The sequence below is a fragment of the Orycteropus afer genome, unplaced genomic scaffold (assembly GCF_000298275.1).
Source record: "Orycteropus afer afer isolate SDZICR_OR568_19922 unplaced genomic scaffold, OryAfe1.0 scaffold00005, whole genome shotgun sequence".
Classification (NCBI taxonomy): Eukaryota; Metazoa; Chordata; class Mammalia; order Tubulidentata; family Orycteropodidae; genus Orycteropus; species Orycteropus afer.
The window spans coordinates 22,698,775-22,721,688 of record NW_006921592.1 but is presented as its reverse complement, the minus strand read 5'-3'; the positions used below and the strand labels follow the sequence as shown (position 1 = coordinate 22,721,688).

The 22,914-nt window shown below is 36.0% G+C and overlaps 1 protein-coding gene across 1 annotated transcript in view; it reads left to right on the top strand.

Annotated features, from left to right (window-relative positions):
• Nucleotides 1–226: 226 nt before the first annotated feature.
• Nucleotides 227–22,914, top strand: part of TUT7 (terminal uridylyl transferase 7) — a 60,163-nt gene continuing 37,475 nt past the window's right edge. Inside the window, exons 1-11 of the mRNA XM_042780675.1 lie at nucleotides 227–791; nucleotides 4,890–5,071; nucleotides 5,373–5,489; nucleotides 6,040–6,217; nucleotides 8,287–8,375; nucleotides 9,992–10,043; nucleotides 11,568–11,637; nucleotides 12,402–12,528; nucleotides 13,748–13,867; nucleotides 18,539–18,700; nucleotides 21,588–21,768. Of these exons, the coding sequence (XP_042636609.1) occupies nucleotides 227–791; nucleotides 4,890–5,071; nucleotides 5,373–5,489; nucleotides 6,040–6,217; nucleotides 8,287–8,375; nucleotides 9,992–10,043; nucleotides 11,568–11,637; nucleotides 12,402–12,528; nucleotides 13,748–13,867; nucleotides 18,539–18,700; nucleotides 21,588–21,768 (1,843 nt within the window). The remainder of the gene's footprint in view (nucleotides 792–4,889; nucleotides 5,072–5,372; nucleotides 5,490–6,039; nucleotides 6,218–8,286; nucleotides 8,376–9,991; nucleotides 10,044–11,567; nucleotides 11,638–12,401; nucleotides 12,529–13,747; nucleotides 13,868–18,538; nucleotides 18,701–21,587; nucleotides 21,769–22,914) is intronic.

Sequence of the window (22,914 nt, the reverse complement as noted above, 5' to 3'; positions counted from 1 at the left end):
CTATATGGTCGCTGTGAGTCAGAATCAACTAAATGGCAGTGGATTGGTTTAGGTTTAAACCTCTTTTCTAGTGTAGTGCACTGATTATTGGGAATGTGATTGACATCCTTTTATTAAAAAAAAAAGTAGGAAAGAGTTTCTGGTAGGCTTCTGGGTGTGTCTGCAATAAATTGTAATGTTTTTTGTGCTTGCTATAATAACTTGTGATGGTTTGATTTTCCCAAAAATGCCTTTTTTTCAGGTGCAGATAAGAAAATTCAAGTCAAAGACCATGGGAGATGCAGCAAAACCTTATTTTGTAAAGCGCACTAAAGACCGAGGGACTGTTGATGATGATGATTTCAGAAGGGGACACCCCCAACAAGATTATTTAATAGTGGATGATTATGCTAAAGGCCACAGTGGTAAAATGGAAAAAGGCCTTCCCAAAAAAAAGGTATCACCAGGGAACTATGGGAATACTCCCAGAAAAGGACTATATGCAACTTCCAATAATCCATACGCATTTAAAAATCCAATTTACAGCCAACCAGCTTGGATAAATGACAGCCACAAAGATCAGAACAGGAGATGGCTTTCTGATGAACTTTCTGGTAATTCAGACAGTTGGAGAGAATTTAAACCTGGACCTAGAGTTCCTGTTACAAGCCGACCAAGAAAAGACTCCTTTCAAGAATGTGAAGATGGTTATAGGTGGCAAGATGGAAGAGGCTGCAGAACTGTAAGACGACTGTTTCATAAAGAGCTAACGAGCCTAGAAACTATGTCAGAAGTGGAAGCAGGAAGCCCTGGTAATGTGTTCAGTTTGTCAAGTTACAACCCGGAAGTCAGCGAGCGATGTCTTTTCTTCTTTTTCCTCCAAATGAGTTTTGTTTTCCCCTGTACAGTTTCACTTTCTCATAGTTTCTGCTTTAGAAAAGTAATCACTTATTCATGTGACTCAACTTCAACACATTTCATATATTGGTCCCTTTAAAACTTTACTTTCCTATGAAGCTCATTTTACTTTACTAAACATGTTTTTTTTCATTGATGCTTTTTACAGAAGAGAGTGTCCCCCTTGGGACCAAAGCATAATTTTTGAGTGGTGTCAATGTGTTTTGAAAATTATGTTATGATTTTGTATTTGAATAATGGATGTGTCTGCAATATAAATAACAAAATATAAAGCTAAAAAAAAATCTGATGTGCTATAAAAAACAGTGTATTTTGTGGCATGCATATATCTGCCATAAAATCAATATATGTCTTTTGGGAGGTCTAAGATTTGCCCCCCCCCCCCCCCGTAAAAGGGAGCATGGCAAAAAGAGATTGAGAAAAATAAGTTTAGAAAGTCAGAAATGCAATAAAAGCTTTGCTGTTTAGTTTCAGTAAAACCAAAGTTTATGTTTAGTGCTCTTCATGTGATTGCTAATAATTTTCCCAAAGAGATTGTTTATAGCTTTTTATAAAAGTTGAAAAGTAGATAGATTTTGTCCATGTACCAATGATTACTATACACAGGAAAGGTCTTTTTATCTAATGGGCCATAATTGCTAAAATAAAGTAAGAAATTAAGGAATGAAAAAAAAGATTCAATCTGAAAATACAAATTATACTTGGGAAAAAATGGGCTTTTAAGTTTATTGGTTGAAGGTCTTTGTTAATGGCCGTATAGGCTTGCAAACTGACTAGCACTTCTAAAGTTGTTTAAATATAAATGCTTTTAGGTGATGTGGGCATTTTCTAGGCCTTATTCATGTTACCTTACAGTGACCAGTTTGTACATGTGTATATTACCTGTAAGCATTTGAGTTTGTCACTCTGGCCACACAGAATACCTTTTTTCTCCCATATAGAAAACTAGGGAAAAGTCATTTGAGATGAAATTTTAAGTGTTGGTTAGAATTAAATCGGGAAAGGTGCTGTTTTGTATCTTTTATTTTTATTGTGGTAAATATGCCATTTCTTCAGTTTTCTTATGTACAGTTCAGTGACATTATGTTTAGTGCTCAGCCATCACCATTAATATTCTGTATTTTTAAGAAACAATATCCAGTATGGAGAAGCAGAAGCAGATTAAGGTGTTATAAAGGAAACAAATAATAGCGAAAAATAAAACCTGCATCTCTTTAAGCTAAATGTGCTAAAAAGAACTTGAAGTAATTATGCAGCCCTCTATCTTGACATATCAAAAGTGGAATAGCAATTTTATTAGTCAAGCAGCTGCAGCTCAGAAAGATTAAGTTTATCCAGTTCATGCAGAATAGTAGATGAAAAAGTAAAACTGATATATTGCTCTCTGCTACTCTGGCCATTAATTCAGCCTCTGCTGGACCAGGAATCCTGATGGAGGGAAATGGCTCATTTTCTTTATAATTGATGGAGTTTAGTTTTTCTTTTTAAAGGAAAAGTTTGTGAACTTTTTTTAATATTACATTTACGTTGATGTGTCCAAACAGTTACATATCATTGGATTTTTAGAAAAGAAAAAGTTGGTCTTGAAAAATATTTCAAAAAGAAAGGTTTAGAAATAAAAAAAATTGCAAATAGATATTAAAAGGGACCATTTATAGACAAAACCTCTTGAATGTAGTCATGTTTGGTTTTAGAAAGAAATTGCTTTTAAGTATTTTTTAATGGGAAGTATGTTTTTACTGTTCTATAATTGAAGGCAATCCAAAAGCTTGCATGCTTTCTCTAAATGAAGTGTAAGTGTGCTTTCCCAGTTGCTAAATGAAGAGCTGTTCAGTTTCTATCCTTTGGAAATCTTCATGGAGGCAATATGAAGCTTTGGTACAACCATGTTTATTCTAGAAGGAGCTCTGGTAGTATAGTGGTTAAGGCATTTGGCTACTAACCAAAAGGTCAGTGGTTCGAACCCGCCAGCTACTCCACAGAAGGATGAGGCAATCTGCTTCCATAAAGATTTACAGCCTTGGAAACCTAGTGGAGGTCGCTGTGAGTCAGAATCAACTCAAAGGCAGTGAGTTTGGCTTTTTTTTGGTTAGTTTACCTAGGGAGATTCAGTGTAAGGTATAAAATTTGCACTTCATTCAGAAGATCATGGAAAAAGATTCTTAAAGGCACTGAAATTTGCCATAAATCATACTTGTACCTTAACAAGGAAGAGTCTTATTAAGTGATGTATGAACATATAATGAGAATTATCTTTATGCCACCAGAGCTCCTGAAAATTATCTTATAGTTGCCTTATTTTATAATACTACCTATTTTTCACTTGTATATTGTCACTTCCAACTCTGTCCCCCAAATTTGCCAATTTATTTGGGACCATGCCGTTAATAATCTTAACTAGAAAACATCCCTTCGTACATATGTTCTTTGTGAATGGAATAATAAACCATGTGCACATAATGTATGGGAAACTTGGAATGTTTCTATATAGACAACTAGTATTTCAGTAAACATAGGATGAACCATGTAGTCTTCCTCTAAGTAATGGAATTTTTCAGCAGTGCTCAACTTGTTCTTCCAAAATCCCCTTCAATGAGATTTTATTTGACCATTTTGTACGATGCAGGCCTATGGAACAGAGTTCAAAGATTATATTGTATTTTGAGTTCTCTTATCTGTTCTAGATATGAGTTAGTATACTCGAAGAAAAGATTTTAGTAATTAATTTTCAAATCTTAATATTGTTAGATAAAAGCCTGAATTTCAGAATTGTATCCATGTGTCCCTGAGCCTATTACTTATTCTGACTGTTATTTTACCTGACTCTACAATGGTGATAATAGCATCTGAAATTTATATTATTGCTCATGGCAATAGTTTTGTTTTGTTTTGTTTTTTTAATTGGAGGTCCTGTATCTCCCATTTCTGACAATTCTTTTTTTTCAATCAGATAGTTCATTGTAATTTGCTATACCTGAAATGACCTGAAAACATTACAGAACTCACTTTGTGTAGGGCATTTCAACAGGTTTATATTTCCAAAAACTAATTTTTAGTAAGCCATTTATCAGAATTCTAATTTGAGAAATAAATTTTACTTTAATCTTATGTGTTAATAGTAACTTCATTTTCAGAACTTAATAGAATTTATCAAAGCTATTTAAAAATAATTTTTGTAATTCAATCACACAGTCATCAGTATCATAGATTGCTAAGTTTTGTTCAAAAAAGAAGCAGATTCACTTAAAATTGTAGCGCTAACAACAGGTTTTGAACAAATGAATTAATCTGTACTTAAAGAAAACTTGTTTTGACTGCTAATTGTTTTCCTCCTTTGAAATGTGCTAAATGTGCAAGCCAAAATGAATGTAAAAATAAAATGGAAAACAGTTGCCCTCAAGGTTTACAATGTTGGCTTGGATATCTTGGTATTAGTACTTAATTGGGAAGGGAGAGGCTCCCAGTTTCCATTTGTGTTATCAAAAGGTAAATTTTTAACTTCATGATTGATTTTCACTCCAGATAAGGGCGTAGTTGATTTCTGAGTTCTCTGGGGCTAGAATGTCCATTTTTGCCCTATTGAAACTGTTCACTTCTAAAATATGAAAGCAAATATGAATGTTTTTGATTAGAGTAACAGTTATACTAAAATATATTAGATCATAAGGATACTTATCTCTAGAATATTACGATTTTTATTATTGCTTGAGTATGCTCAGCAGTATACTAGGAAAAGTTGATAAATTATATAATTGAAATAAAATTTTTAACGTTTGCCACAAAGATCATTTCTATGAATTGGTGTGTCCAGTAGAGGAGCTTAATGGATATTCAAGCACTTTATCCATAGAAGTACCATTTCTTTCTCGTCTGTGTTCAGTCTAAGATGTCATTCATTCTTTCACATTTTTAAATTAATTATGTACATTTTGCTTTAAACTTAGGAGTAACATTATTCAATATTGCCAATGATATTTTTTCCCTATTTTAAGAAAACAAGAAGCAGAGGTCCAGACCTAGGAAACCAAGGAGAACTAGAAATGAAGAAAATGAGCAGGATGAAGGCTTGGAAGGTCCCGTGATTGATGAATCAGTCCTTTCCGTGAAGGAGTTGCTGGGCTTACAGCAGGCTGAGGAGCGACTAAGAAGAGACTGTATTGACAGGCTAAAAAGGGTAACGTCTTTGTACATGTCTTACTTAAAGCCTTAGCTAAACTGTGTTAGCAACTGGAAATAGCTATTTTGGTGAATCAGGTATCCCAGTTTTTATTAATTACCACAAGTTAAAAATTATTCTGTTTAATAGAATTAAGAATAATTGATACTCTTCTTAAAATGACTGTTGAGGATAGTGATAAAGGGAGACCATAATATATTGACAGTTATGAAAATAAAGGGGAAATCAATTTCTGACTAATATTTATTTACCTGTATGTTTGGAGATATATCTATCTATAAATCTCTTCAAATTATAGCGACCACGAAACTACCCTACAGCAAAATACACCTGCAAGCTCTGTGATGTTTTAATTGAATCCATTGCATTTGCCCATAAGCATATCAAAGAGAAAAGGCACAAGAAAAACATTAAGGTAAGTTTCATGTAGCCCAAACAAATAGTCTTGTCAGTTGTTACTACTGTGGTCTTCTTCACTTTCTTCTCCTTAAGGCTTATGGTCTTAATAGCTTTGCTAATTATGTTTCTTGATTCATTTGAACCAAAATACTTTATACCTGTAATTACTTTGTAGCTTCTGTTTATTGAAATTATTTGAACCAAAATGCTTTATACTTATAATTACTTTGTAGCTTCTATTTATTGAAATTATTTGAACCAAAATACTTTATACTTGTCCTTTTGCTGGGTAGTCTTGTGAATGTCAGAATAATATCAGCATGTGGAGTCATTGACCTATATATATGTCCTATGCCAGTCATAGTAAGCTGCTTCATGATATGATCATTTAAAATTCTATATATTATATATAATAATATGACATTGATAAGATGACCCAGCTGAATTGAAGATTAAGAAAAAGATTCCAGAAAATTCTACAGTTTTGTCTCAGTGAAAAAGTAATAGAAGGCAAAAAAAAAAAACTGCATGAGAGTCATTTTTAATCTCAGTATCTGTCTTAAAAGGAAAAGCAGGAGGAAGAGTTGCTCACTACGTTACCCCCACCAACACCCTCCCAGATAAATGCAATTGGTATTGCTATTGACAAAGTGGTACAGGAGTTTGGCTTACACAATGAGAACTTGGAACAGAGACTAGGAATTAAACGTATCATGGAAAATGTGTTCCAACACAAGTTACCAGGTAAATTTCTAGATTTATTTTTCTCTGTAGTTGCCTAAATAAGTATCTGATTCATTTTAACCACTGATAGTAATTTGTACCTGCTAAAAATTGATTTGCCATGACCTGAAGCTCTCAGCTTTTTTGTTTGTTTTTCCTGGCTTCTTCCAAGACAGCAAAGATTTACAGGCATTGTCATTAAACCTGTTTTCATTATAAATGTCATTGCGTACATGTGCATTAATGTAAGCTGCTATTAAAACTAAAACCCATTGCTATGGTGTCAATTTCGACAGAATAGAACTACCCCAAAGGATTTTCAAGGCTATAATCTTTATGGAAGCAGACTGCCATATCTTTCTACCATGGAGTGGCTGATGTATGTTCAGACCAGCAACTTTTCAGTTGGTATCTGAGCACTTTGACCACTGTGCCACCAGAGCTCCTTGAACTGCTATTAGCAGCCTCCAGTATAAGCCAATATCCCATGTTACTGAAGCACTTTGGGACTCTTAGGTATTACTTACCTTTCTACCTGTCTGAATTGACAACAGTATTTTTGAATTAAAGTGTTCTGTCATTTCCTGGACATCCAGAAAATGTTTTATTTTAAACAAACTTAAAAGAATTACACCTAAAATGAGCTTTGAAAACTAATTTGTAATGTAGTTTGTATCCTGTTGAGTTTATTTTACAGGTTAATAGTAGAATTATTTGCTGTCTTCTGCCTATTTTTAACTATAGATCTTTTGAGGGGTAGGGAACAGCAGTTTGGAGTGTGCTATTTAGTATAAGGCCAAGTATGGCAAATGTCTGACGAAACTGCCGACAGTCCTGGAGAGCACTCCAGAGTTACTGGCATTTCCTGTTTGGCTAACTGATGGGTTAGCATAGCTTAATCATTCTCAGTCCTTACTATGTATAAGAACTGCCTGTAGAGCCATAGGCAGCTGTTCAGAAAGCTCCATGAGTGATTCTGATCCATAGCCTGGGTTGGATTCATTATTTAAATATGCCACCTTATCATTCATAGAAATATTTGTTCCTCTGGAAGATCGTTTCTATAGTATTCTTAAGATTTATTCATTTATATTATGTTTATATATACACACACATATTTCTGCAAGAATGGAGAGGGGCATGATCTATTCATTTCATTATATGGATAAATCTTTCTTAATGTTATAGGCATGTTCCTGAAAAGTCCATTTGTAATTTCAATGATTTTTGCCATAGATTGTAAAATTCAATGTTCTTTGTCATGGAAACCTACTAAAACCCAGAGAAATTCTTTGAACCAGCAAGCTTGTGTGTGTGTATGTGTGTGTGTGTGTGTGTGTATAAATCCCCTGATGTGAAAGGCTAATTTTTTTTGTCACGATAGCAGTAAAATACTAAAAATAATGCCAGAGTACAAATAGAGAACATAAATTTATATTTAAATTTAGGTCATTCATGTATATACACACCTTTCTCTGCAGAGTGAAAGGACTGGTACATAGCATTTTAAATTTTATCAGTGTTATTGTAATCATTCTTCAGAGTTTTTCTAAAGGAATTAAAGTAATGATTTTTGATCGTAATGTAATGAGTAACTCATACTGAAAAGTCATTTTATGCCAGAAGATTTGTATGTTTACTATTTTACTGAAAATTATTGTTTATAATAAATTGCAACTATGTGTGTTTTCTGAAGGGTGAAAAGAAATGTTTGTATTAGCTCTGTAATATACTTTTAAAATATAGTTTATAAAAGAAAGTTTCAACTTCCATGTTTTAAAAAAACATGCAAATAGTTTTTTCTACACAAAATGTCATCATGATAAAGTAGAAGTTTTTCGTTTTTAACTTGTGATTTGGGTGAAAGTTTATAGAGCAAATTGATTTTCCAGTCAACAATGTTTTGTGACATTGGTTGCAACCCCTGCAGTGTTGTAACAGAGTTCTTCCCATTTCTTCCTGTTTTTACCATTTATATTTGTCTGTCCTTTTTTGCCCTTTCCTGCCTTCTAAACTTAGTTTTTGAGCAAAAGCTGCCCTTTTGGGGAAATTTTACTTTAATAATTAACTTTTATTTACTTGTTTTTTAGATTGTTCTCTAAGATTATATGGGTCATCCTGTAGCCGATTTGGTTTCAAAAATTCAGATGTAAACATTGACATCCAATTTCCAGCCATTGTAAGTACAAAGTGAAATTTCTGAAGAATTTTCATAGAATGGTATGGAAATTTCTTTGAAATGTATGCTTCAATTAAATATATTTTAGATATGTGAAAATACTTAAAGTAGAATGGTGGCAGCTTTCTTTCCCAAAACTTTCATCATTATATCTCTGCCTGCCTTCAGTTTCAGAGCATTTAAAAAATTACTTTACAGACATTGAGCTGCTTTTATACTTAACATCACATGGTAGTTTTCTAACCATGTGAGTCCAATGGAGTATTGGGTTCTAGTAACTTGAAAAGATTAAATTTCTCTTGGTAAAATCAACTGTCCAATGGCAGGGAAGTGTTTCAGATTTTAAGCATATAGATATGTAAACATTTTGTGTAAACAAAGCTCACTTGGCTCCTTAGTTTCCTCTTTTACATACCTACTTTATTCAGAATAACTATGTTTTCAAAAAGTGGAAATATCACCTCCATTTATCCATGGGTGGTTCTCACAGGCCAGCTTACAGATGATTTATGTTCAGCCACTTGGCTTTTCTGTTAAAAAAATACAGATTCCTGGGCTCCTCCCCAAGATGTTCTATTTCACAACCTGTCATTCCTTGTCTTACCTAACAGCTGTAGCTGAATGGTCATCCAACCAATTGGTTTTACTGTTCTTTCAATCTTAAGAATCTCATGAATGTTTTACCAACCGTAGAAATTATTTGATCTGGCCCCATTCATTCATTCAGCAAATATTACTGAGCCTCTGTTGTATGCCAGGCACTGTACTAGATTCTGGAGAACAAAACAGATGATTCCTCCCTCATGGAGCTCATCCTAGTGAAGCGATAAATAATTACATATATAATTGATTATAATGAGAGCTGTGCAAAGAAACAAGGATATAGAAAATAACAAGGGATGTGCAGAGATCAAGCAGTAATGAAAGCCTCTTGGTGAAGGTAACATTTAAACAGAGCTCTAGAAAATGAAAAGAGCCAGGTAAAAGAGGGTTTCAGGCAGAGGGAGCAGCATTCATCAGCACCGTAAATCACTAAGAAGCTTGGCTATTCAAGGAGCTAGAAGGAAGGTAGTATACCATGGTGAAGAGACTAAGGAGAAGAAGAGCATAAGATTAGGATAGAGATGTAAGCTGGGCCCAACATGCAGGCTCTTACAGTCCGTGGTAAACAATGGGATTTTGACATAATGCAGTAATAAGCCATCGGAGGCTTTTAAGGAAGAGCATGACCATGATTTTACCTGACTTGGTTTCCTGTGTGGGGCAGTGACTACAGAAAGGCAAGAGTAAAGCAAGAGATGAGTAAGTAATCTGTTAGAGTAGTTTAAACAAGGTAATAATGTTAGCAGTTTGACAACTTGCAGCTGCAGGTTTGAGATTTGCTAAGATGCTGATTACCTTAACTCATCAACCAAGTTAACTCTGTAATAAGTCTCTTTGGCCCACATCCTTGTTTGGAGCTCATCTTTTTGTCTTTGGGTGATATGCACACATGGTATAATGATTGATTTCTTTAGTAACAATGGGCATTTCTGATTTAGAAAGCGATTTGTATTATCTCACTGAAGCTGAAGTACTTACAGCTTGTTTTATATATTCATTGATTTATTTTCTAGATGTCTCAACCAGATGTTCTCTTACTTGTTCAAGAATGTTTAAAGAATAGTGGTAAGGGCAAATTTTCCCACTTCTTACTCTTAACCTTTTCTTTTGCCTGTAATTTGAATATGACTGTATATTATTTCTCAAACCTTGAAAATAGGGATAATGTTTTTAAATTATTTGTGTAAGTAATATCCAAAGCAAATGCCCATGAATTATTGGTAATTAGAGTCCTATGAGTAGATCTAGGAGCTCTGGTGGTGTGGTGCCTAAGGCACTTGACTGCTAACCAGAAGGCTAGCAGTTCAAACCCACCAGCCACTCCTCGGAAGGAAGGTTGGGCAATTTACTTCTATAGTGATACAGCCTCGGAAACCCACGGAGGGGTTGCTATGAGTCGGGTCCTACTTGGTGGCACATAACAACAACAACAACATGAGTAGATCTACTGTGCATAATAACCATTTCTTCAGTAAAGCTTTTAGCTTAATGATAATGTCATTATTTAAAAAGATTAAATGAGTCCTAGATCAGAGCTGAAGAGCTCTGGTGGTATATTCAGCTACTAAACAAAAGGTTGATAGTTTGAACCCACCAGCCACTCCATGGGAGAAAGATGAGGCAGTCTACTTCCATAAATATTTACAGCCTTGGAAACCCTATAGGGCAATTCTACTCTGTCTTATAGGGTCACTATGAGTTGGAATCAACACAATGGCAGTGGGTTTGATTTGTTTTTTTCTTTAGATCAGAGCTAAAAAAAAAAAAGTAAAATATTCAAGTTTAAGGGTAGCACTAAAAGATGATTTACTTTTCAAATTTGTACTTTAAAAAAGGTATATAGATATGGCCCACCCTAATTAATGATTCTGCAAATTGTCCCAGTTAGGTTTATCAGTTGTCCAGCATAATGCCCAGTTTTGGGCTTTCTACCTTTCTATAGTTTTTATCTAAAAATGTATTGCTATTGAGTTGATTCTGATTCATAGGGACCTTATAGGATGGAGTCAAACTGCCCCCTAGGATTTCCAGGCTGTAATCTTTACAGAAACAGACTGCCACATCTTTCTCCCACAGAGAAGCTGGTGGGTTCGAATAGCCAACCTTTCAGTTAGCAGCCGAGCACTTAACCACTGCACCACCAGAGCTCCTTATAGTTTATGGAGGCCTCATCAAACTCTTTCATCCCTTGTCTTTCTCATCCTTCTTGTTTTGGTTGAATAAAACATTTAAATTTTTATTCTTAGTTCATTCAGTATATATTTGATCCTGAACATTTTAATAGCTTTTGCACCAACAATTTTGTTTTTGAATGTCCTATTCATATTTCTAATTCTCTTATTCATATAACTTTTAAATATTCTGATCTAATTATATAGTCATTTCTAATCAGACTTTAAATTTGCAAAGAAAGAGTTTTAATTTGATCACTTGATTCTTGAATTCCCCCCCCCCCTTTTTGAGTCATTTCAGAGTTTTCTTTAAAGTAGTAGTCCTTTAAAAAGCCAAACTGGTACTTGTACTTTATCTTGTTGGATTTTTAAACTAAGGTTGCTTAACCTATTTACTATTTTCTTCTTCTTTCCTCAGATTCTTTTACTGATGTTGATGCAGATTTCCATGCTAGAGTTCCAGTGGTGGTGTGCAGAGAAAAGCAAAGGTGTCTACTTCTTTAAGCTGTTTATATATTAGATAAATACCAGTTTAGTAAAAGCACATGTAGTAGAGTTTAATGTCCAGTTTCTAGAATTATAAACTCTTGACATGCTTATTTCATGAGCTTATTTGGCATTTGATGCAAGAGGGAAAAGAATGTTTTATTTTTAAAACAGTAAAAGTACTTAAAGGGAAAAAAAGATAAGAAAGCATTTTGACCCATTTCAACTAGATGAAAAACCACCTCATCAAATGTTCACTAGCTCTAATTGCATTTATTTGCCATCATTTTTAGCAGCAGTTCTGGCAGTGCTGAGTAACAGTGACTTCACCCATGATCTCTGCCTGTATCTGGAAACATTGCCATCATTACTGAATGGGTGGTTTATAGGCTATAATGATTCTTCATTAGGCAGATAGCTCCTACTCTTGAGAAAACTCTTTTATTGATACATGCATGAGTCATGCCCTCATTTGAAACATTTTACAATATTTTCCTTTTTTGTTTTGCCCTTCCCATATAGCTTTAATATATAAAAACACAAAGTTTTATTCTGAAAAATGATGTTTACTCAGAAAATAGCTGCTCTATCTTTTAAAAAAAACCTAATTTCTTAAATGACCAGTGAAATTGTTTTTTACTTATTCTGTTTTAAAGTATTTATTGCCCATGTAAAAATCAGTTGTTTTTGGAGTAAAATGTACCTGTGTGACACTTTTGTCTTTCTTTTTTTCCCTCCCATCCTCGCTCCCTCTCACCCCCAACAGTGGTCTCCTTTGTAAAGTGAGTGCAGGAAATGAAAATGCTTGTCTGACAACAAATCATTTAACTGCCCTTGGAAAACTAGAACCCAGACTGGTTCCTTTGGTGATTGCATTTAGATATTGGGCAAAGGTAGGTTTGAGTTCTTCAAGTACATGGATACATTCTGTATATGCATAAGCAGTATGCTTTGATTCTTACTCAGTTAATTTAAATACTTGTTGGCATGTTATAGACATTGAGAGTATGCTTTCTGAGTAACAGAGCAGACATTTTAAAGTTTAAAGAATGGAAAAGATAGTGTTTCTATTTCACTACCACAGTAGTCTTCAGAAGATCAAAATGATCTATAGTGCTTATTAAAAAGCCTGTTTCTGGGCCAAATCCCAGGGCTTAGGACCCAAGGATTTGCATTTTAACTTGTTTCTTAAGGTGATTCTTAGACACAGGATAAGTTTAAGATAAAGCACAAAAGATTCTCATACCATTTTCAATAATATATTCAGAAACTCCTCAACAAGTGAAACACATTCTCTCTGATCTTACTTATCTTTCCGTAATGTCTTAAGTATGGCATCCCAGCTGGATTGCTTTAATAAGTATCAGAGCATTTAGCATTCCCCTGAAATGTAAGGTGAAATCATAATTATAAAATTGAGATTCTTTGTAGGTGCTTTTTAGAGGGAAGCAAAATCTTGATTGATTAAGGTATAATAGTAAAAATACATAATTCCTGTTACTTTTGTCCCAGATGAATAGAGGATCCCCAATTCTTAATTTGGTGAATTGATGATTACAATATGCCATTATTTGAATACTACTTCCTGTTTTATCTCTAAGTAGACCATGCTTTTTTGGTTGTTTTTTCTATTAATACTAATGAATTTGCCCGTATTTTCTCCTGTAATTGCCTTTGTAACCAAAGTATACATTTATAAAGCTGTAGTTAGATTGAGAGGACCATTAAACTAAACAGAACCAGTTGACTTACACTTTGAACCATCATTTTGACTTCATTAACATGTTTAAGCCACGTGAATGAACTTAAACCATGTCTGTCAAAAAATAAAAAATGAAATATTTTTTTAGGAGGTCCATGAGTAAGTTTAGTTATATTTATTAGTACAGGAAGATTGAATATTTGAAAGTGAAACTGTCACACAAAACCATGGTATTATGTGGTTGCTACAAAACTGTGTGGAAGTTTTATATTTTGTCCCTATGCTGCTTTGTTTTGAGGACTCACTGTAGATCAAGTAATACATAGTAATAAAGTTACAGGTTTTAGGACAAATTGTGTAAATGACAAATTGGTATAAAAAGAATGCTTTTCTTGTTTTCTCTCATGTAGCTTTGCAGTATAGATCGTCCTGAAGAAGGTGGCTTGCCACCTTACGTGTTTGCCTTGATGGCCATTTTCTTTCTTCAGCAGAGGAAAGAGCCCCTTCTGCCTGTTTACCTAGGATCATGGGTATTAAACTTTTTTTTGTTTGTATATCCCATATTGTTTTTATTACAGGTCCATGATCCATTACATATAATTCAAAAATCTAAAAACTTAACCAGAACTGACATGAATTTACTTATCCTACTAATGTGAATATTCATTTCACTGCTGAAATATTTGTATGTGTGATTACAAAATGCTACCCAGTGCCTTGCTGGTGATATTATTACCTCTCTAAAATCCAAAAATTCTAATTTTTGAAATACAGACAGTCCTGAAGGTTTCAGATAAGAGACTGTGAACCTGTGTTAAATTTATCATTTGGTACACACTTTCTTTGGTTTCAGTTTTCTAATTTGATACTTTGTATAACCCACTGCTGTCAAGTTGGACCCAACTCATAGTGAACCCTCCTTGGGTTTCCAAGGCAGTATCACTATGGAAGTAGATTGCACAACCTTCCTTCCAAGGAGTGGCTAGTGGGTTTGTACTGCCAGCCTTCTGGTTAGCAGTCAAATGCCTTAGGCACTACGCCATCAGAGCTCCTTGATACTTTGCGTATCACCTCCAAATACAGTATTTGGTTCAATATAACTTTCTGTTTCTAATCTTTTATTTCTCTTTATTCCTTATATCTGGAAAAATAAAAGACAATGTAAGCATTGAGATTGTCACCTGTACCACAGATGCAGAGCTTAATAGTCACCTTTTGAGTAATGTTTGGTATTTGGTATTATCTCTAAGAGAAGCCCTGGTGACACAATGGTTAAGCACTCAGCTACGAACCAAAAGGTCAGCAGTTTGAATTCACCAGCTGCTCTGTGGGAGAAAGATATGGCTGTCTGCTTCTGTAAAGATTTATAGCCTTGGAAACCCCATGGGGCAATTCTACTGTGTCCTATAGGGTTGCTGGAAGTCAGAATCAATTTGATGACATTGGGTTTGTTTATCTTTAAGATGATTTAAATTTCAGTAATATGACCCTCTTTCTTTCTTGATAAATTAAAGTTCAGCTATGTGTTGAAAATAGCAGGATTTAAGAAGAAACCATCTCAAAGACTAGAAATTATGTCCAGTCTCTTAGAAACCTCATTTTGAATCCCTATCTTGGTATAATCTTATATGTACATTTTATAGAAAGACTCACTTGGTGAAAGTTTACTTTAACACATTGGATATTTTAATAGCCTTTCCTCTTGCTGTACGAGGAGCTCTGGAGGCACTCTGATTAAAGCACTGGGCTGCTAACCAAAAGGTTCCAAACCAAAAACCAAACTACAGCCATCAAGTCGGATCCAACTCATAGCGACCCCTCCTTGGGTTTCTGAAGCAGTATCACTACGGAAGTAGATTATCCCATCTTCCTTCCAAGGAGTGGCTGGTGGGTTTGAACCACTAGCCTTCTGGCTAGCAGTCAGATTGGTGGTTCAAAAAATGTTCAAAGGGTTGGTAGATCTCCACTCTGTAGGAGAAAGATGAGGCACTTGGCTTCTGTAAAGATTTACAGCCTTGGAAATTCTAGGGGACAGTTCTGCTCCATCCTGTAGGGTCACTGTAAGTTGGAATTAACTTGATGGTAATGGGTTTCTTCTTCCTCTGCATAGGTCTTGTTCATCATTCAAAGAAGATCCATGTTCTAGAGCAGTTCTTAACTATGAATGCATGTCAAAAATATATATACATATGTGTAAGCTCTGGTAGCTCAGTGCCTAAAGCACTTGACCGCCATCCAGAACAACAAAATACATACATACGTGTGTGTGTGTATATGTATACACACACACGCACATACACACACACATATGTATGGCTGTAGAGGATTTTTTCTTTATAATGAATGGGCTGAAATTAAGCAGGAACTTTTATCTGCCAGGCCCTGGGAATAAAGACTAAAGTAGAATAACCCAAACCCACTGCTGTTGAGTCTCATCTTTCTCTCACAGAGTGGCTAAAACTAAAAAACCAAATTCACTGCCATTGAGTTGATTTGACTCATGGTGACACCTCCTTGGGTTTCTGAGGTGGTATCTCTACAGAAATAGATTGCCCAGTCTTCCTTCTGAGGAGTGGCTGGTGGGTTTGAACCACCAGCCTTCTGGTTAGCAGTCAAGTGCCTTAGCCACTATGCTACCAGAGCTCCTAAAGTGGAATTAGCTATATATATACCCAGCGGTGAGAGAGAAAAACAAAATAAATACCTATTAAGCAATAGTAATTTCTCTGAGGAAAAATAAAAACCCTCTCCTTCTCTGTAAGGACAGAGAATAAAAGAAAGGAGATGCTGTTTAGAGAAAGATGTTTGAACAGAGCCTCAATGAAGTGAGGGAGAGTGAGCCCGAATGGTTGTTCAGAGATCGAGCATTCCAGGCAGACCAAAAAACCAAACCAAACCCATTGCCATCGAGTCAGTTCCGACTGTTAGTGATCCCCATTAGGTTTCTGAGGTGGCAGATCTTTACAGAAGTAGATTGCCTGGTCTTCCTTCAGCTTAGTGGCTGGTGGGTTTGAACAGCCAACCTTCTGGTTAGCAGTCAAATGCCTTAGCCACTTCGCCACAAGGGATTAGCAAATGTTATTAGCCTTTAGCAAGGATAGAAGCTGGGTCAGACGAGGGGAAGGACAATATTGCATAGGGCTGTTTTAAGCCCTGCAAGGGACTTTGAATTTCTTCTTGAATAAGAGTATGAGTGAGGTAAGAGAGCAACATAAAGTCTGTGTTTTAGAAAGATTACTCTGCCTGCTAAGCCAGTGCAGTACTGTAATCCATTTTTTGTGGACATAGATTTAGGAAATGGGATACAACATATACCCTCCACCGCCAACTCATTATGTACGTGAATCTGTTTCAAGGTTGTAATAAAAATCATGCTGTACAAGGAGGAAATGGTTCAACTTTTTAAAAGATTTCTTGGGATTTTTAAGCCCAAACCATTTTCTTTTGTATTAACATCTATTAATAGCCTGTAGAATATGCTTTTGAAATTTTCTTTTGAAACAGAATTACAAATTTTCTATCTCAGAGCTTCTGGATTTTACAATTTGCAGTCTTTTTTTTTTTTTTTTTTTAATTGTGCTTTAGGTGCAAGTTTACAGAACAGAGTTTGTTTTACATTCAACATTACATGTACATTTAGTTTCACTCCCCATCTACCATCCCCAACCCTAACCCAGTCTCCTCCCCTCCCTACCCTGTAACCCTCCCCCCCTCCGTGCCCCTCATAGTTATGCACTCCTGTTTGTCCTGCGTTCCTCCATGTGAATGTTGCCCCTCTGGTGCCCAGTGATCGAGTGCTCCAAGGGATGCATTTCCATAGAATGTATGGGATGTCACCCTGGGTTGAGTGGTCTGCATCCACTCTTTACTATTTACAATCTTTACTATTGGGCTAAGAGTCAGCCCCTGGGAGTGAGTTTTATTCCAGGGCCAAAATGTATCCCAGGGCCATAGTATTGGGGGTCTTACCAGACCATCTTACCAGTAATTCTGGTCATTTTTGAGTTTTTGGATTTTGTTGCACATTTTTCCTCCCACTTTATCCAGGATCTCCAGATTTGATCCTTTCCTGAGTGGCTGGCATTGGTAGCCAGGCACCATCTATGTTCTTCTGGTCTCGAGGGCCATCGTGTCCTAGGGCTGATTGCTTCCAAATGCCCTTGGTTTTCTGCACTCTTCTTCACTTCCAACGACAGGAGACCATTAGCTGCATCTCAGATGGTCACTTGAAAGCTTTTAAGACCCCAGTTGCTACTCACCAATGTAGGATGAGGAACAAGACTTTTATGTATTTTGTTTTGCCAGTTGAGTCTAGTGTCCCCAGTACTATGGTCCTGATGCAGTAGATCTGTTGGATCTCTCTCCCACAGTGTCTGGCTGTCTGTGAGGGATTGGTCTATATCTGTTTTATGTTGTTTCTGTAAGGATTGCGGGTATTTTGTATCACTAGTATGTGTGCAAGAGTAGCCTCCGCTGAATCTATCCTTGGTCTCGAGTATATTCCTGTTCACTGACCCCCATCTGATCTTCTTAGATGTTTATGTGTTTATTTGTAGCCTGGTGTTTGGTGTTAACTGTAATGCAGTATCATGGATATATTGGTTGGTATGAGCATCTAACGTCTGTTTGCAGTCTTTGTTTTGTTTTGCATTAAGCAAACTAGGGAACTTCAATTTGCAGTCTTTTAATAGTATCATCTGTAACAGTTGCTTACGTTTATTGGGCATTTACTGTGTGTCACATTCTGATTCTGAGTGCTTTCTGTCCATCATTTCTTATCACTGTTTCATGAAGGAGGTTTTAGTGTTAGCCATTTTCACAGGAACCTGAGCCCTAAAGAGGATAAGTACCTTACTGAGGTTACACAACTGGTACTTGAATGAACTGAGATTTGGGCCAAGTCAGTTTTATTCCAGAACCCATGACCCTAGCCGCTAGGCCATATTGCCTTCTTGTAGATTATTTACCAAAGAATTGTCTCACAAACTCACAACTTCTTTTGCAAAGCACAGCCTTGTTTTATATTTAAGAATTTTTTTTTTTTTTTAATTTACAGATGTCTCAGAGGAATTCCATAAGTCATATGTTTTCAGTGAACTGAGTATGTTGTATTTTCACTGATTCTTTGCAAGATTAAGAAGCTCTGATAATGATATAAAATTATTTTTACTTTATGATCGTATTAATCTAATTTTTTCTAGATTGAAGGATTTTCATTAAACAAACTAGGAAATTTCAACCTTAAAGATGTCGAGAACAACGTTGTGGTGTGGGAATACATTGATGCTGCCACAGGGGATACAGACGCAGCCAAAGAAGAGTGGCCCAGAGAGCCCAGAGACAAGCGGGTTAAAATGGGACAGGTATGCATATTCTCTTTTCTGGTCTTGCCACCTATTTCTAATTCAGATATTAATTGTGGTGTTAATGAGTTAATCAGTCTTACCCTCTTCTTTGTTTAACTGACTTAACCTATTTCACTTCCAAATAAATAAATAAGTAGGGAGAGACAGTAAAATTCAGATCATTAAATTCACAGGCATTTGTATGGTTTGTTCTTTGCAAGAATTAAAAGATAAACACTATCCTTAAAAAGCTTCAATCTTAGATCGAATATATGTATATGAAAAATATATGTATATGAAAAGTTAACCTCAAATTATAAAGTAACTGAATAAGTATATGATTTAATAGTGGTTGTTTTTACACAAATAACGTATGTGTTAAACAGCCCTTTTGTAAACCGTGCAGCCCCCTCGCACATTAATTTCCTGGGCACACTATACGCGTAATATGTTTGTGCACATGTTATTTCCATGGGCACATTTTATGCAAAAATACTGTCAAGTATATGATTTAGTGTACTTGTCTTCATCCATACCGTTGGGGTGGGAAGAATTTATAAACAAGGAAAGAGTTGTCATTCGAATTTCAAATAAAAACTCTGAGCAATGTAATTAGACTTGTTATGAGAATAGGATTTTGCCCTGAATTTGAAAATGGTCTCTTACCCTTGACCCTGTGGGGTTAAATGACAATAATAGCCATAAAATATTTTGGAGACCAGGATTCACAAGCCAGCTGTACATGAACAAGCTATATCATTCCTCCAATCCATAGTTATTCTCGTGCCTAAAATGAAGAGATTATGGTAAATCATAGATTTTTTTTTAGTTGTGTTTTCTAGATTCCTTGAGTAGACAGGAGGGGAGAGTGGTGGTGTCACCCTCCCCTTGCAGCCACCAGAACAGCACCACTTTCATCTGATTTCTATTTTGGGGTTCCAGTAGTGGATGACCGTATAGGTGGTTAAGTCGAGTACAAGTATTCATATCCCAGCCCTCCCATTTCCTAACTTGTCCTTGGGCAGCTTACCTTTCTGTGCCCCAGTTTCCTCACCTATAAATGGGGATAACATTGATACCGTCTCATAGGGTCATTGATTTATAGACTGCTTAGCTCAGTGCCAAGCATATGGTAAGCAGTCAGTAAATGTTAGCTGTTACTCTTCATATTTTATTTGAAAAAGAAAATTGTTCTTTACTTGAAAAAAGTTTTAAGTGCCAGTAGTCTAGGTATTTCCAGGGTCTCTTTAGTTCCACATTATGGTATTTTCAAGTCTTTTCAGTGAGATGCTTAAAATTAGTAATTCTGAAAGAAACTTGTGGATAAAGAGATGAAACTTAAATAAGTCTTTCAGTTTCTGGAGGTTTTCTTTGTGTCCTCATCTATAGTGTTTGGGACCTGAACAACTTCCATTTTCAATCAGTCCTACTTTGTAAATTCATCAGATGACTGTATCTTATTTGACAGAACCTTTGTGGTTGATTTTCAGCGATTAATAAGATACCATACTTCTAGTTTTGAAGTTTGATACAATGAAGTGAGATTGCAAACAATTCGTATATCTTAGAGGGTAAATTTTTTAAAATGTGAATTCTAGGACTAAGGGGAAGGAAAAGCTATTGCTGTAAATCCAATTACATATTTTTACATTTTATGCTATTTGAAGAAATTAATCATGCTTCCACTCCTGGAATTAAGAGAGATCTAGACGTTGTTGAGATTGTATGGTGTGGGATTGGGAGATGTTGTCCTCCCACCACTGACCAGCAGTATGGCTTCTGACAAGTCATCTGAACTTGATGGGCTTCAGTTCTTTCCCTTTCTTTGTAAATAAGAGAGTTGAACTGGAGTACCTCATAAGAGCATCTTACAGTTCTGACATCATGTTTCAATGATATGTGGATTTCTTGTATGTAAAAAGACTGTACCTGAGTGAGAAAATACGGACAACAGCCAAGTCTGCCAGATGCTTTCCCTTGTTTCTGATTTAATCCTCATAACTATCCTGTGTTATAGGTGGTATCATCCCTACTCTGCAGATAATGATAGCGACCATTTTTTGAACACTGTGTGCCAGGCACTGTGCTAAGCACTTTACAGACACTTTGTCATTCAGTCCTCCCAACAACCCTATGAGGTGGGTACTGTTATCCCATTTTTCAGATGAGGAAACCAAGTTTTAGACAGGTTATATACCTTGACCAGCATTTCAAACTTAAGCCTGTCCATTCCAAAGCCAGTTCTCTTAGCTCCTGTGTTATACTGCCAGCCTGAGAATGAAGAAGCTAAGTCACTGTGAAGTGACAGAATCAGTGTTTGGATCCAGTGTTTTTCTAAGTCTTATATATTTTCTAATATATTACAGTATGTTCAATTTAAGATTTATGGCTATACTACTCCTATGACTACTATATGACTATACTAGTCCTACTAATCTATGACTAGTACCAATTTCTGATACCTACAACTGTAACATCATCATTTAGCTTTAGGATTAATTGCCACTAGCAGATTCAGTATGCTTACGTAGCTTATGGAGGCAAATGAAAGAGGCGTGTCCTTCCTTTTTCTCTGCGCCTTTAGCTGCTGTCCATTTCTGTGTGTCTGTAACTGTTTAAAGGTTGCCTCCAGCAGCAGCAACCAGAAAAATTCAGTACTGAGAGAATTAAATAAAACTGATCCTGTCTATTCTTATGACAGTAACTATTTTAACATACTGTAATCCCAAGGGTGCAGTGAAGTAATGCTATTTTACCAGCAAGCAAATTAGAACCTAGAGTTTGATTTATCTTGCCTTTGCTAAGGTTTTACAGATTTTCTAATTTGATGCTTGACTGATCTCTAGCTTTTCAGATTATGCTGACATAGGAGATAACCTGTATGTTTTCTCTTTGCTATTAATAGGTACCATTAATATTTGACTTAAAGCACCAGCCTTCAGTACCAGTTGGGCAGCTCTGGGTGGAATTGCTTCGATTCTATGCTTTAGAATTTAATTTGGCTGATTTAGTGATAAGTATACGTGTCAAAGAATCTGTTTCCCGTGAATCAAAGGACTGGCCCAAAAAGCGCATTGCTGTTGAAGGTATCTCAAAATGTTTACCTTTAACTTCCCTTTTTTATTTTATTTATTTATTTTTTCCCTTTTTCTTTTAAAGGTACCGGTCTAACAGCATGCCTTTTATTTCAGTCTCTTTTTAGCTCCTACATGTAAGGTAGGCCTAGTCTCAAAGGTAATATAGTTAATATCTTGTATGTGTTAACAGTGGATCATGCCAAGGAGTCAGACATTTCATCCTCTGTTTTTTAAATGCCACATAAACCAACTTAACTACTGAAGCTACTAATAACGGGCTGAGTCCTACTTTCTTTGTGAATTGCTTGACAACTTAAAAGCATCTGAGTTTTTTCCTGGTAATATGTAAATCCCCCTTTCCTCATTACTGTTCTCACTTGTGGATTTAAATTCAGTACTTTCATAGACAGTTGGCGATGTTGCTTAGTTTTGCAAGGATGAGGAAAATACTCTTTCATGAAAAATAATAATCTAAGTCACCTGGATATATAAACTTTACACTTAGCTGGATTCGTCTCCATAGAGGGAAAAAATAGTTGTTTTTGAAAGGTCTACAGTAACATTTAGAACTTACTCATAAAAATACTTCCTCCCACAAGGCTCATTTAAAGGAAACCACTATACAAAGACATACTGATAAGCTCTGTAGACTTCGTTAACAGGACAAGCTTGGCTTCTCAAAGTCAGGAGGTTGAAACCCCTCTAGAAATCTTAATTCTCCTCCTTTAAGTAATTTTAAGAACCTCCTCAATGGAATTCTCTTACGTTTGCTTGATTTTTTTTCAAGCTTTTTGTTGCATAAGAGGGTTTTTTTGCATTTTGCATAAATTCTGTGTGCAGTCATGGGGATCTCACATTTTTAAACCCTCCCCTGCAGTTTCTCTGGCTCAGCTCTTCTGGCCAATTGCCTAACCTGCTGGAGTTCTAGGGGAGGAGAAAAGATTGAGAGAAGTGGTGTCTCCTCCTGGTGCCTCCCTCTCGCCCCTGAAATTCAGTCGAGCCAATTCAGTGATGGGGCTCCCCAGGGCAGAAGAGTGGAGGTAAGCTCTACAAAGCACAGGGCCTGGCTGAATGGGGAGGCAGAGCCCTCAGCAGCGCCTGTCGGGAAGACCTCCCTTCCCGAGGGCACAAGAGCCAGACTGGTGCCATCTATTC